This window comes from Microtus pennsylvanicus, chromosome 4 (genome assembly GCF_037038515.1).
Source record: "Microtus pennsylvanicus isolate mMicPen1 chromosome 4, mMicPen1.hap1, whole genome shotgun sequence".
NCBI classification, from domain to species: domain Eukaryota; kingdom Metazoa; phylum Chordata; class Mammalia; order Rodentia; family Cricetidae; genus Microtus; species Microtus pennsylvanicus.
In genome coordinates this window covers 106595530-106606273 of record NC_134582.1, presented here as the reverse complement: position 1 = coordinate 106606273, position 10744 = coordinate 106595530, and the positions used below count along the sequence as shown (strand labels likewise).

General features: G+C 49.5%; 1 protein-coding gene across 1 annotated transcript; it reads right to left on the bottom strand.

Moving 5' to 3' along the window:
* Nucleotides 1-1268: 1268 nt before the first annotated feature.
* Nucleotides 1269-8839, bottom strand: Prss16 (serine protease 16). The gene is made up of 12 exons (XM_075971061.1): nucleotides 8773-8839; nucleotides 8532-8698; nucleotides 7539-7638; nucleotides 7285-7414; nucleotides 5902-6025; nucleotides 5657-5734; nucleotides 5481-5528; nucleotides 4765-5055; nucleotides 3907-4048; nucleotides 2241-2420; nucleotides 2018-2163; nucleotides 1269-1902 (listed from the first exon to the last, which is right to left on the bottom strand). Exons 1-12 carry the CDS (start codon nucleotides 8837-8839, stop codon nucleotides 1846-1848), a joined length of 1530 nt encoding a protein of 509 aa, XP_075827176.1. The 3' UTR covers nucleotides 1269-1845.
* Between the last annotated feature and the right edge of the window lie 1905 nt (nucleotides 8840-10744).

Here is a 10744-nt window from a genome sequence, read left to right as displayed (position 1 = left end):
TCAAACTGAAAGGAACTTTGCAGAAGATATTTATTCAAAGTCTCCTCTAGCAGAATAGGAGGGAAAACCAAAGTGTGTGGATTCTGCAGGAAGGGCACGATTCTCTTCTTTGGGAGTGCAGTATGACTCCCTGAGCAGACAATATATGTACACCATGCTAAGTATCCAAATGGAAATGTGGTGGGTAGATCTGGTAAACTGCAGCTAGAGGCCAATACAGGAACCAGGGAAGCTCCTGTGAGCAGAACTTGTCAGAAGCCATTTCCCCCAAAAATTATTGCAGGGACCATTGTCCTGGGGAGTTTGCAGAGAGCCCCACACCGCAAAGGTATTTAGAACTGTTTTGTCACACCCCAACAGTATTTAGAACTGTTTTGTTGGCAGAGCCTACCCCACACCCAACTACCTGTTAGCGGAACCCGCCCCACATTCCAACTATCTAGAGAACTAGGTGTGACTTCCCGACCAGGAATTGTGACCTGACCAATTGTAACCTCCTGCCGACGACCGCGTGGCTGGCTTGAACCATTCTGCAAGATTACTTCCTGCCCGTGCCCCTGCCCCCATCTCATCCCCAAATTCCTCATCCAGGGGCTATATAAGCTGCAACCATAACGCTAATAAACGGAGGCTTTGACAGAACTTGCTTGGCCTCCTTCCTCTTTCCTGCCCTTGTCTTTTCAGATAGCGCCTCTCCGGGGACCCTGGAATAACTGACCAGCCAGGCAGGTCACAACCCCTAGACTAACTGACCCGCCAAGGCAGTCTACAAGAACTAATCCTCTGGTTACATCTTTTCTTTCTAGTCCTCCCTCCTTTTCCCACCTGCTCCTTAGAGGTTGTCATTCTCCTGGACTAGCTCCTGCTCTTGCCACTATTGGTGGCCACTGCTCAGAGGAGCGAGCTGTGGTACAGCCTAAGAAATTAGCTTCAGGACTATGCCCCAAACCCGGATGATGAGCCAGAACTCAAGACATTTCAGGCAGGAGCCTAGAAGTGCTGGAGAGTGACATCTGATTGTGGGGAGAGGGAGGAAGTGAAGGTACTAAAAGGAAGACCAAAAAGAAAGACACAGAGAGAGAGAAGCGCTGTACAGCCATTTCCTCCAGATAGAAACACTCGGAAGACAGAAACAGACTGCATTAACTCCATTTCCTCCTGCTGTGACCAAGTAACTAATAAGAAATATTTAAGGAAGGAAGGTTTGATTTGGCTCACAGTAGGGGATACAGCCCATCATAGTGGCAAAGGTATGGTGGCAGGGGCATGAGACAACGGGTCACATCATGGCCACATCAGAAAGCAGAGATGAATGCTGGCGCTCAGCTTCCCTTTTTATTCAGTTGGGACCTCAGGGATGGGATGTTACCACCACTTCAGGAGTCTTTTCAGTGTCACATAGGTGGAAATGTCCTCACACACAGTCCAGAGTGGTTTCCATGGTGATTCCAAGTGGGTTGACAGTGATTAACTACTGCAGACCATGACTCAGGAGCGACAGTTAGGAGTGCAGTCGTGTGAAAGAGGTGCCCAGACCAGAATCCAAGTCAGATTCCGACCTTGGAGAAGGCTCCAGCGTGGAGAGCCGCATTTCCCTGACATTTACCATATGGACTATGGATGTCTACAAGGCCAGTAGTCATTCGCCTACACTCACATGGATCTGTGCCAACTTCTAGGTGGCAATGAGGACAACTGGAGCATGAACATGCAGAACAGGCACTAAGTCCCAAGTCTAGAAACTTCCATCTTCCAAACCAGCTACTTTCCTCCGCACAGTGTAGAAAAATGCCAAGAGGCAGTTGCCACATCGGGACTGCGGAAGGGCTAAGTTTAGATCCCACATCAATCCTGGTTCTTCTTTGTAGCTTTAAGCCAGACCTGTAACTGCTGGAAGATTCTCTGTGAAGAGGTGCAGAGCATTCTGGAAGTCATAACTCAGCACTGGTAAAAAGAAGGGTCATGCAAATCAAGTATGTAAATGTGAATATAAAACACTCAGAGCCTTTTCTCTTACCTGGCGCCCCAGGCGGAGGCTGGGGGAGTCTGAAGGCCTCACAGGTGCCATATCAAAGCAGTGGGAGGCCCCAGGAATTAGAAGAGCTGGCTCAGAGGGGCCCAAGTCCTGGGTTACACTCAGCACATGCCAGGGATCAGTGTCCCCTGGGAAGAAAGGAGAGCATGGTGTTGAGCTGGGGCTACAGCGGTGCTGTAGAGCCAGGTTCTGGTGGCACACTCACCATTCACATACAGAACTTGGGTGGCTCCGGGGCTCTGGCCACCATAATAGGAGTTTGTCTGGGACACAGCCTGGGCAACAGATGCAGCTGAGAGACCAAACACTTGTTCACACAGATTGAGCTGGGAGGGCAGTGCTGGGAGTTGGGAAAAAGGACAGGGAGGACCCTCACAGGTGACATCTGTGGAAAGAGAGTACCTATAAGTGTGAAGAATGCATGCAGCCCCCTGCTCTTTTTTAATAACAACTTATACAACACTCCCCAGTAGTGACCTTCATGAGCTCACAGATCTGCCAAACAGGCTCACACATCCCAGATCATGATATCCCCCAGTGACGGGGCTATGATGGAAAAGGCCAGGAGGTGGGGCTCCCAGAGAGAGTTCAGTGGGCTCGGGGAGGGCATTCTGCAAGAGTAAGGGCCTGGGGAATTAGGATGATTGAGCCAAGCAACAAGAAAAAAATGACCAATAGGGAAGAGAGAAAGTGAAAAGGTTTAGAGGGAAGGGAGAATCTGCAATGACTGATTCTCATTACATCATATCTCCCCTGCTAAAAATCCACAGCTCACACTCTTCTGGGTAAACATGACTCTCTTAGTCTCACATGAATCCTTCATCATTTGCTGACCACCTACAATGCACTCCGACATATGTTGGGCAAAATCGAGCAGAAAGTAGCAACCAAAATAGTAGTGCTGTTATTGTCAGTTTATAGATGGGGAAACCGGCTAATCACAGTTAGGCACTTGCCTAAGTTTGTCCCAGAGCACACACATAGGAAACAGAATTTGAACATTCTACTTCATACCACTATTCTCGCTTGTCTTCAAAGTATAAAAAGGATTTAGAACTCAACTCTGAGCTGGGGATGGTGGCATTTGGCTGTCATGTCAGCACTCAGAGGCTGAAGCAGGAGGAATAATTAAGTCTAAGGCAAACCTGGGCTAAATAGTAAGACTCTAGCCCATAAAAAAACACAAAGGCTTAATTCCAGGGTAGGACACCATATTTTACAAATGATACAGGATACCTACATTCAGATACACAAAACCCCCATTACTTTTGTAATGTGATGTTTGAGTTTTTAATCTGCAGTGTTTCTTTGTTTGCTTTCTGCAGTTCAGATTTAACTGGTCATCCTTAGTTTGTTTTGCAACTGCAACCTTGAGTCACTGAAGTGTGAGCCCATATTTAGGAAGACTTCTCTGGCTATGGTGTAGAAGGCAGACTGCACAGGAGTAGTGCAAGCCTAGAGACCAGAAGGGATGAAGGATGCAAGCAGCAGTGTGTGGGGCCTCTGACAGGACCACAGAGTAAGAAGCAGAGGAGAAGACAGGTTGCACAGTGGGCAAAATTCAGTGCTTGACGGGACATTTGGACAATGGGGAGCAGGCATCAAGATAAAGTTTCTAGCCCAGTGAATAAACAGAGCTGGAGATGTCCTGGGATACAGCACAGGAAGCACATGGAAGAAGGGAGGGAGGGGGACACTCGGTTTGAGACCTGAAGTGTGAGTGTTAGAAGGCACGTCACACCAGGTGGCTGTTTACACTCTCCAGCCAGCCCCCTCGGGGTTACACAGGGCCTCGGAGTCTGGTTAGTTGTGATCGTGAGTTCAGATCATCTGTAACATCCTCTGCTTTGGGAGTTAGGCAGGTCACTCACAGAAGCCAAACTCAGTGCAGGTCTGGTACAACCACTGCCGGTCCCCCACGCCAGACACTTGAGGTTCGGTGGTTCTCAGCTGTGCCACTGTCTCTGCCCGCGAAAAGCTTAAACACCTCTGGCCCATGCTGCGCAAGACTATCTAGGGGGACAATACATACAAACATAATACGTGCATACATACATAGACACATTCCCCTCTCCTAGCCAGCCAGGGCGCCACAGGCTTATAGGAAGGGTCCAGGTCAGGAGTGAAAAGGGTGAGTTCCTGAGTTTTCCTGTGGGGGAAGTCAGCGAGAGGGAGGTCCCTGTAACTAAATGTCCAAAGTCTTATCATCTGCGAGACCCTGGGCAAGAGTTAATCGGTCTACGCGTTTGCTCTTCTGTACGTGGGTGGGGTAATGATAGTGCCTGTCGCCTGAGAAACTTTTAGGTTTAGTGAGGTATTTGTAAAGAACTTGGTCCAGAACTAGAGCAGGGAATGTGGTGGCGGAACTGTAACCGTAGAATGGGGAGTGTGGGAGGTACCCCGTAGAACTCTTATCTCAGAGCGCCCCTCCCCCAATCTTAAATACTAGTTTGCATTTGCTGTTTGCCAGACGCTGCTGCAGCCAAGACCAAATAACAAGATAATAGAGATAATAATCATGGTCTCTAACATTTGTATACTTTGTGTTTAGCACCTGCCTGATTGCTTAATAAGCTAATTTTACTATCAGTCGGGTGAAATATGCAAACTTTTTTTTCTAATGAGGAATCTAAGGATAACAGGAGGGTTTCGGGTGTCTGAGCTCAGCCGACGTGGACGCAGCCTTGATCCCCTAACCCCTGGCTTGAGTGAGCGCCGGGGTAGGTTACCTGCACCGCCCGGCGAAGCCCGAGGTAGGGCGTGGAGTGACTGCGGTTGCTGGAGTCCCCGAGGAGGAGTCCGCAGAGCTGGCGCACGCTCAGCGGAGCTCCCGCCTGCCCGTCGTACTGTACGGTGCCTCCCACCAGCGCCTGCAACGCCCCCAGCAACTCTCCCTGATCTTCGGTGCGGTCCAGCGACCCACAGGCGCCCAGCTCCTCCTTCAGCACCGCCTGAGCTGCCGGGCCTGAGCGCAGAAGCCGCTCCACTTCAGCGAAGGATGCGGAGGCCGCCGCCAGGCACTTCAGGAACCAATAAGCGACGTTCGCGGGGGGCCTGGATTTTCCCTTTCTTGGAACCGCATCTTCTTGGGGTGGTTCCCCACCCGGGTCTATGGCCTCACCACGGCCTCACTAAAATTTTCCTCCCACTTCTTTCGCCCCTTCTTTCTAGAGCTCGCTAGAGGCCCCGCCCCTGGTAACGCCTCTCCCTGCCCTGCCACGCCCACCCGGCCCCGCCCTCTTCTCTGTACCGCCTTCCCTACCTGGCGCTTGCTCTCTGATTGCTTCTTCCAGTCTTCATTTCCAGCAGTTCTAAAACCTACCCGCGTTCCTGGGCTAAGGCCTTCCGCCACCCGGCTACCCTACGGCTGCTCCGCCCCTCTGACCAGGCTTTCCCTAGCTCTTCCCACTCCCTCTTCTTCCTCCACACTTTAGGTCCTACCTACCTCCAGCGATCCACCTATCGCTACTTGTGTCAAGCTTCTGGCCACCACCTGCAGCGGGCGGGAAGGACGTCGGGAAAGTGCGAGCTGGGCGTTGCCTCGCGTCCAACCCCTCCCATCCCTCCCCCTCTACCCCCTACCCTCCCACCCCCATTCCCCGCTCCCCCCCAACTCCTTACCTCGTTGTAGGCGTGAAAGTCCAGCACGGCGCTGAGCGGTGCCGAGGAGGCGACGGCGGCGAAGACTAGGTGGGGGAACTACGAAAGGAGGGACGTCATCCTGGGTCGAGGAGGGATGCCGGTGCCGGGAGTCCCTCTCCGACACACGTGGGTAGGGAGAGGCGTGGGAGTGCGCCCTAATAACCCGGGTTCGGACTCCCGAGGAAGACCTCTCCACCCCCGCCCACCCGAGGAATTCCAGGGACCTTCAACCGGGTCCAGGTGGCCAGCGAGCCAGCGTAGGAACCTCCGAAGCAGATCCAGGGGCTGGAGGCGGACACGTTGAGGAGGCGGGTGAGCGCCTGGCGGGCCGAGGCCACGTCAGCCAATCTGCAAAAGAGCGAAAGTTGGACCCTCTACCCTTGGGGGCCACTGTGCAGACCCGGACCAGAACCTAAGCAGGGTTCTAGGCTCTTTCTGATGACACTCGCTGCTTAAGCCAAGGGAGAAGGCCTATCTACCTTCCTTCGATATCCGTTTTAGGTGAGAACGGAAAAGTTTCCTAGCCCCTTAGATTAAAAACTTAACAAAAATAAAGAGAAGCCGGGGCGCCTCAGAAGAAGAGGGTTCGGGATGGGCTAAGGAACCGGGGGCTGGGAGAGACCCAAAGAGAAAGGAGAAAAGATACTGGAGAATAACGTCCTTTCTCTTCTACAACTTTTCTGAAGTGTTCTCAGTCAGTGCCATGTGGCTTCAATTCGAAGCCAACTGAGCTTATAGAGAAGATGAGGAGAGACAAGGAGCGATGGAGACAAGACAGGGATAGTCAGGGAGGCAGATAGAAGAGGATAAGCCTAGTTGAGAGCATTAAAGCCCATGAGAGGTTGGGGGAAGAAATGGTGGGGATTAGTCACAGAAGTGAGGCACACAGGAGAGACACGCAAGTATCTGGGAAAAGACCACACTTTGAAGAGGAAAAGTTCCAAAGCTTGAGACAATGTATCTGCCAGTGTGTAGCAAGAATTGGAGTGTAGCCGAGCTCCCGTGAGTGTGAGAGTTAACCGGGAAACTTGAGGCTCCTATAAAGACTGATGAGTAGCAGGGGGGATGTAAGGAATGAACTTGAGAGTCATGATCCGATTTATGCTCAGACAGTATTCCATTTTCTACCTGGAAGTCAGGGGCAGAAACAGGATGTGGTCATAGTTTTGCTAAGAGATTCTGCTGGTCTGGAATAGTAGTCCACAGTGAGAGCCTAACGTTCTTTGGACAGTAAGATAAGAGTGGAGGGCAAGAGAAAGATGGAAATAGAGACGGACAGAGTTAGAGATGACAGATAAAAAAAATATGAAACACGGAAGAAAAGGGGAAGCCGGAGACTCAGAGAAGAGTGGACAGTAACAGAGAAACACAGCCGTGGAGTCACTAATAGCATTGCTGTCCTATAATTTTTTTAAAAAGATTTATTTATTTATTTATTTTACAGTGTTTTGTCTGTATGCTTGCTGGCCAGAAGAGGACACCAGATCTCTTTACAGATAGCTGTGAGCCACCACATGGTTGCTGGGAATTGAACTCAGGACCTCTGGAAGAGCAGTCAGTCCAGCCCCCGTCCTATAATTTCAAACACCTTCCTTATCCCCACTCACGCATAGCGGCTGGACAAGTAGCGTAGCTGGGCCATATCCAGGCCCCCAGCAGGCATACTCAGACCGTAGAATCTGTGTTCCAGGCTTATCACCAGGGCGCCCCAGGCAGGGGCCAGTGCTGCAGGATGCCCTGTGAAGAGAACATGGGAGAGAGGTGGATGTGAGTTATGAGCTATGCGGCTTCTGGGGTCTCCCCATATTGTCACCTGCAGTTCCCCTTCCTAGTCTCCAGTTCCCCAATCCTTGCTCCTTACCTGCCATCACTGAGCCAGGCCCGAGGCTGCCCTCACCCCCTATGTGCAGAAAGACTGGTGCATCTTGGCCAGCTCTGTGTCGGTCATTCACCCAGTACCGCTAAGGGGGGTATGAGAGAGAAGAAATGACACCACACCCTGACCCATTCCCTGTCACTCCAGTCTTTTCCCTAAGAATCTCTCCTTCTACTTAGTGGTGTCTTAGCTGGGCTTGTCCAGGTCACATAACTGTAAAAGGAGATATTTTGGGCCCTGGAATGCAGAGGTGGGAACCCTAGTTACTGCCTAGCTTGCTGTGCAGTGTGCTAAATAAACTATTTTTCCTTTTTTAAAAAAGTAGATATTTTTGTTTGTGTTTTTTTTTTTCTCTTAAATCCTCAGGACAGGGAACTAGCAGGTGCATGGTAGGCATCTGCTATTTTGTGAAGCAGTAATAGTGACTAGGCAGGTTTAGGAATCACGGAGCAACTTTTGGAGATTGTGTATAGGGGAGGCAATAGAAAAGCATAAATTTGTTTATTCCTTCTTGTGATTTTTTTTTCAAGACAAAGTTTCTCTCTGTAGCTTTGGAGCCTGTCCTGGAACTTGCCCTGTAGACCAGGCTGGCCTCACAGAGATCCACCTGCCTCTCAAGTACTGGAATTAAAGGTGTGCACCACTACTGCCCGGCCCCTTCTTGTGATTTCTGAACACCTGTTGTCACCACTAATTTCAAGGCTAGTTTGAACTTCTGCTACATGTTAAAATCCACTGTTTTTTTGTTTGTTTGTTTGTTTTCTTGAGACAGTCTTATGTCACCTACACTGGGCTTAAACTTTCTATGGAGCCCAGGCTAACTTTGAACTCCTGATCCTCCAGCCTTTACCTCTCAAGCTTGGGATTGCAAGTGTGCAGGGCAAGGTAGAAAAGGGGACGGGGGTGAGGGGGGCACAGACAAGGTATAAAGCTGACTGACCAGATAGTACAGTGGATAGTGGTCTCTACTAGCCTTACCTGCAGGAAGGTTCTTCTGTCAGATGCATTGAAGGGATCCAGTGGCTGCTCTAACCACCCTTGTTTGGGGACAGTCACAAGACCCTGGCTGAGACCAAAGCCCAGATGGAGGTTAGAGCTCTCCTGAAACCTCTGAATGTGTTCTCTCAGGCGCCTGAGAAGCAAGGCTGTGAAACGGGAAGGCATTGGAGTTAGACTAGGCTCTGTAGGTCTCCCTACTTGGCCCCCAACCTTGTCTTACCTGGAGCTGACGGCCCCCAGAGGGAAACCAGAAGCAAGAGAGCCAGCCATGGAGCCTTGACTGCCATTCTGTCCGGTACTCTGTGTAAGGAAGGGTTTCAGGCACTCTACTCTTTTTCCATCACTGAAAACCTAAAATATGTCTTCAGGGCTGGGCTTTGCCGTCACGGGAAGCTCCTGTTTCTTTTGGGACGCCTCTCCTGGCAGGTTAGGCGTCCTTAGTAATCGCTAAAGCATAGCGAGACGCCAGAGTCGGTAGAAGCTGACTGCAGGCAATGCTGCCTGCGCCTAGCTTTCTTTTCCTCTGGCCCCTCCACCCTCATGGTCCCGTTACTCTGAGTCTTTCTTCCCTGCCTCTCAGCACACTTTTGGTTGTCTCAACAATCAGTCTCCCTCTGTTCTTTGATCTTGAATTTCTGCCTTGTCGGCTTTCCAGGCTTCCCACATCACCTCCACCATTCTCTCTGACCCACAGTCCTACCGCTCTTGGTTAAAATTCCCTTACAGTGTGTGAACTCACCAGCCTATGCTGCCTCGGAATTCTTACCCTGCTTGTCCTCTCTGTAAACTGCTGTTTCCTCATAAATTCATAGGGTTTGCTCCTTAATATTTAATGTTCAGAAAGAACAATTTTTTACGAAGGCAAAAATGAGCTGGGACATGGTGGAATGCTTGCCTATCGCGCATGGCATGCTGGGTTCAATCTCCAGCACCAAAATAGCCAGGTGTGGTGATGAGACTGGGAATCCTGTAACCCGTTCCTCAGGAGGTGGAGGTGAGGATCAGAAGTTCAGTCGTCTTCAGCTACATAAAGCAAGTTTGAGGGCAGCCTGGAAATACAAAAGAAAAAACAAATGTTTTATTGACAAAGGTGTGGCCCTTCTGTATCCCTCTTGATGTTTTATTCCTTTTCAAGGCACCGTGAGGAGTGTTTAGACTTAAAAATATTATGTGTATGAGTGCTTTGCCTATTTGTATGCATATGCACTATGTATGTGTCTAGTGCCCAAGGGGGTCAGAAGAGAGTATGAGGTCCCCTGGAACTGGAGTTACAGCTGATTGTAGGCGCTGGGAAGCAAAGTTGGGTTTCTCCAAGAGCAGAGCCATCCCTTCAGGCCCTAATTATGAGGAGTATTATACATATTTTCATATATGTACATATATACATACATGTTTATTTTGCTGTTCCTCTAACTAGAAAGTAAGCTTTAGTCAGCTTGGGATCCATCTCTCTTCCTTTGCTAAACACTAAAATTCCACCAACAGTATACATTGTAATTACTTGTGACAATAACTCATCAATTAATTTTGCTAGCTCTTCTTTAAAACTGTATCAAGGATTTGGTGACCTCATACTTCTGAGCCACCACTGACTTATCTAAAAAAAAAAGACCTTTTAAAGGGTCTTTTTTTTTTTCTGCCATATGGCCATTTCCACTCAGCAGAGAGGAGATCCCATTAAATAGGGACCACCTATTCCTTTCATGGTTCAGGACACACTCCTGACTCCATATCTTACTCAAAGTAAAATCTAGAAGATTTAAAGTGGCTCTTGAAACTTCACTTAACCTAGCCCTTGTTTCCTTCAGTTTCACTTCATACCCCCTTACTTTTAGGCCCTTTCCAGCCACACTGAATGCTTTGTATTTCACAAGTGTATCAGCTGCACCCCCTCGGAGTCAAAGCGTTCATTAGGATGCTCTAGCCCCAAGCACTGGGAAGTCTGATTCTATCACTTTCTATACTTTTCCTCTTCTGTTGTGATTTCTTTCTTCTGTGTTGCAGATCGAACCCAGGTTCCTAAACACAAACACAAAGATAGGGAACACAATAGATAGTGAAGATGTACTCTTTGTGCTGTTCTGAGAGTGGGCTCTAGTCTAACGCAGCATCATAACACCAGATTAAACCTCTTAGGAGCACTTGGTGAAAAGTGTACGTCTCAAGTTTCCTCCGACAATCCGCGTTCAACA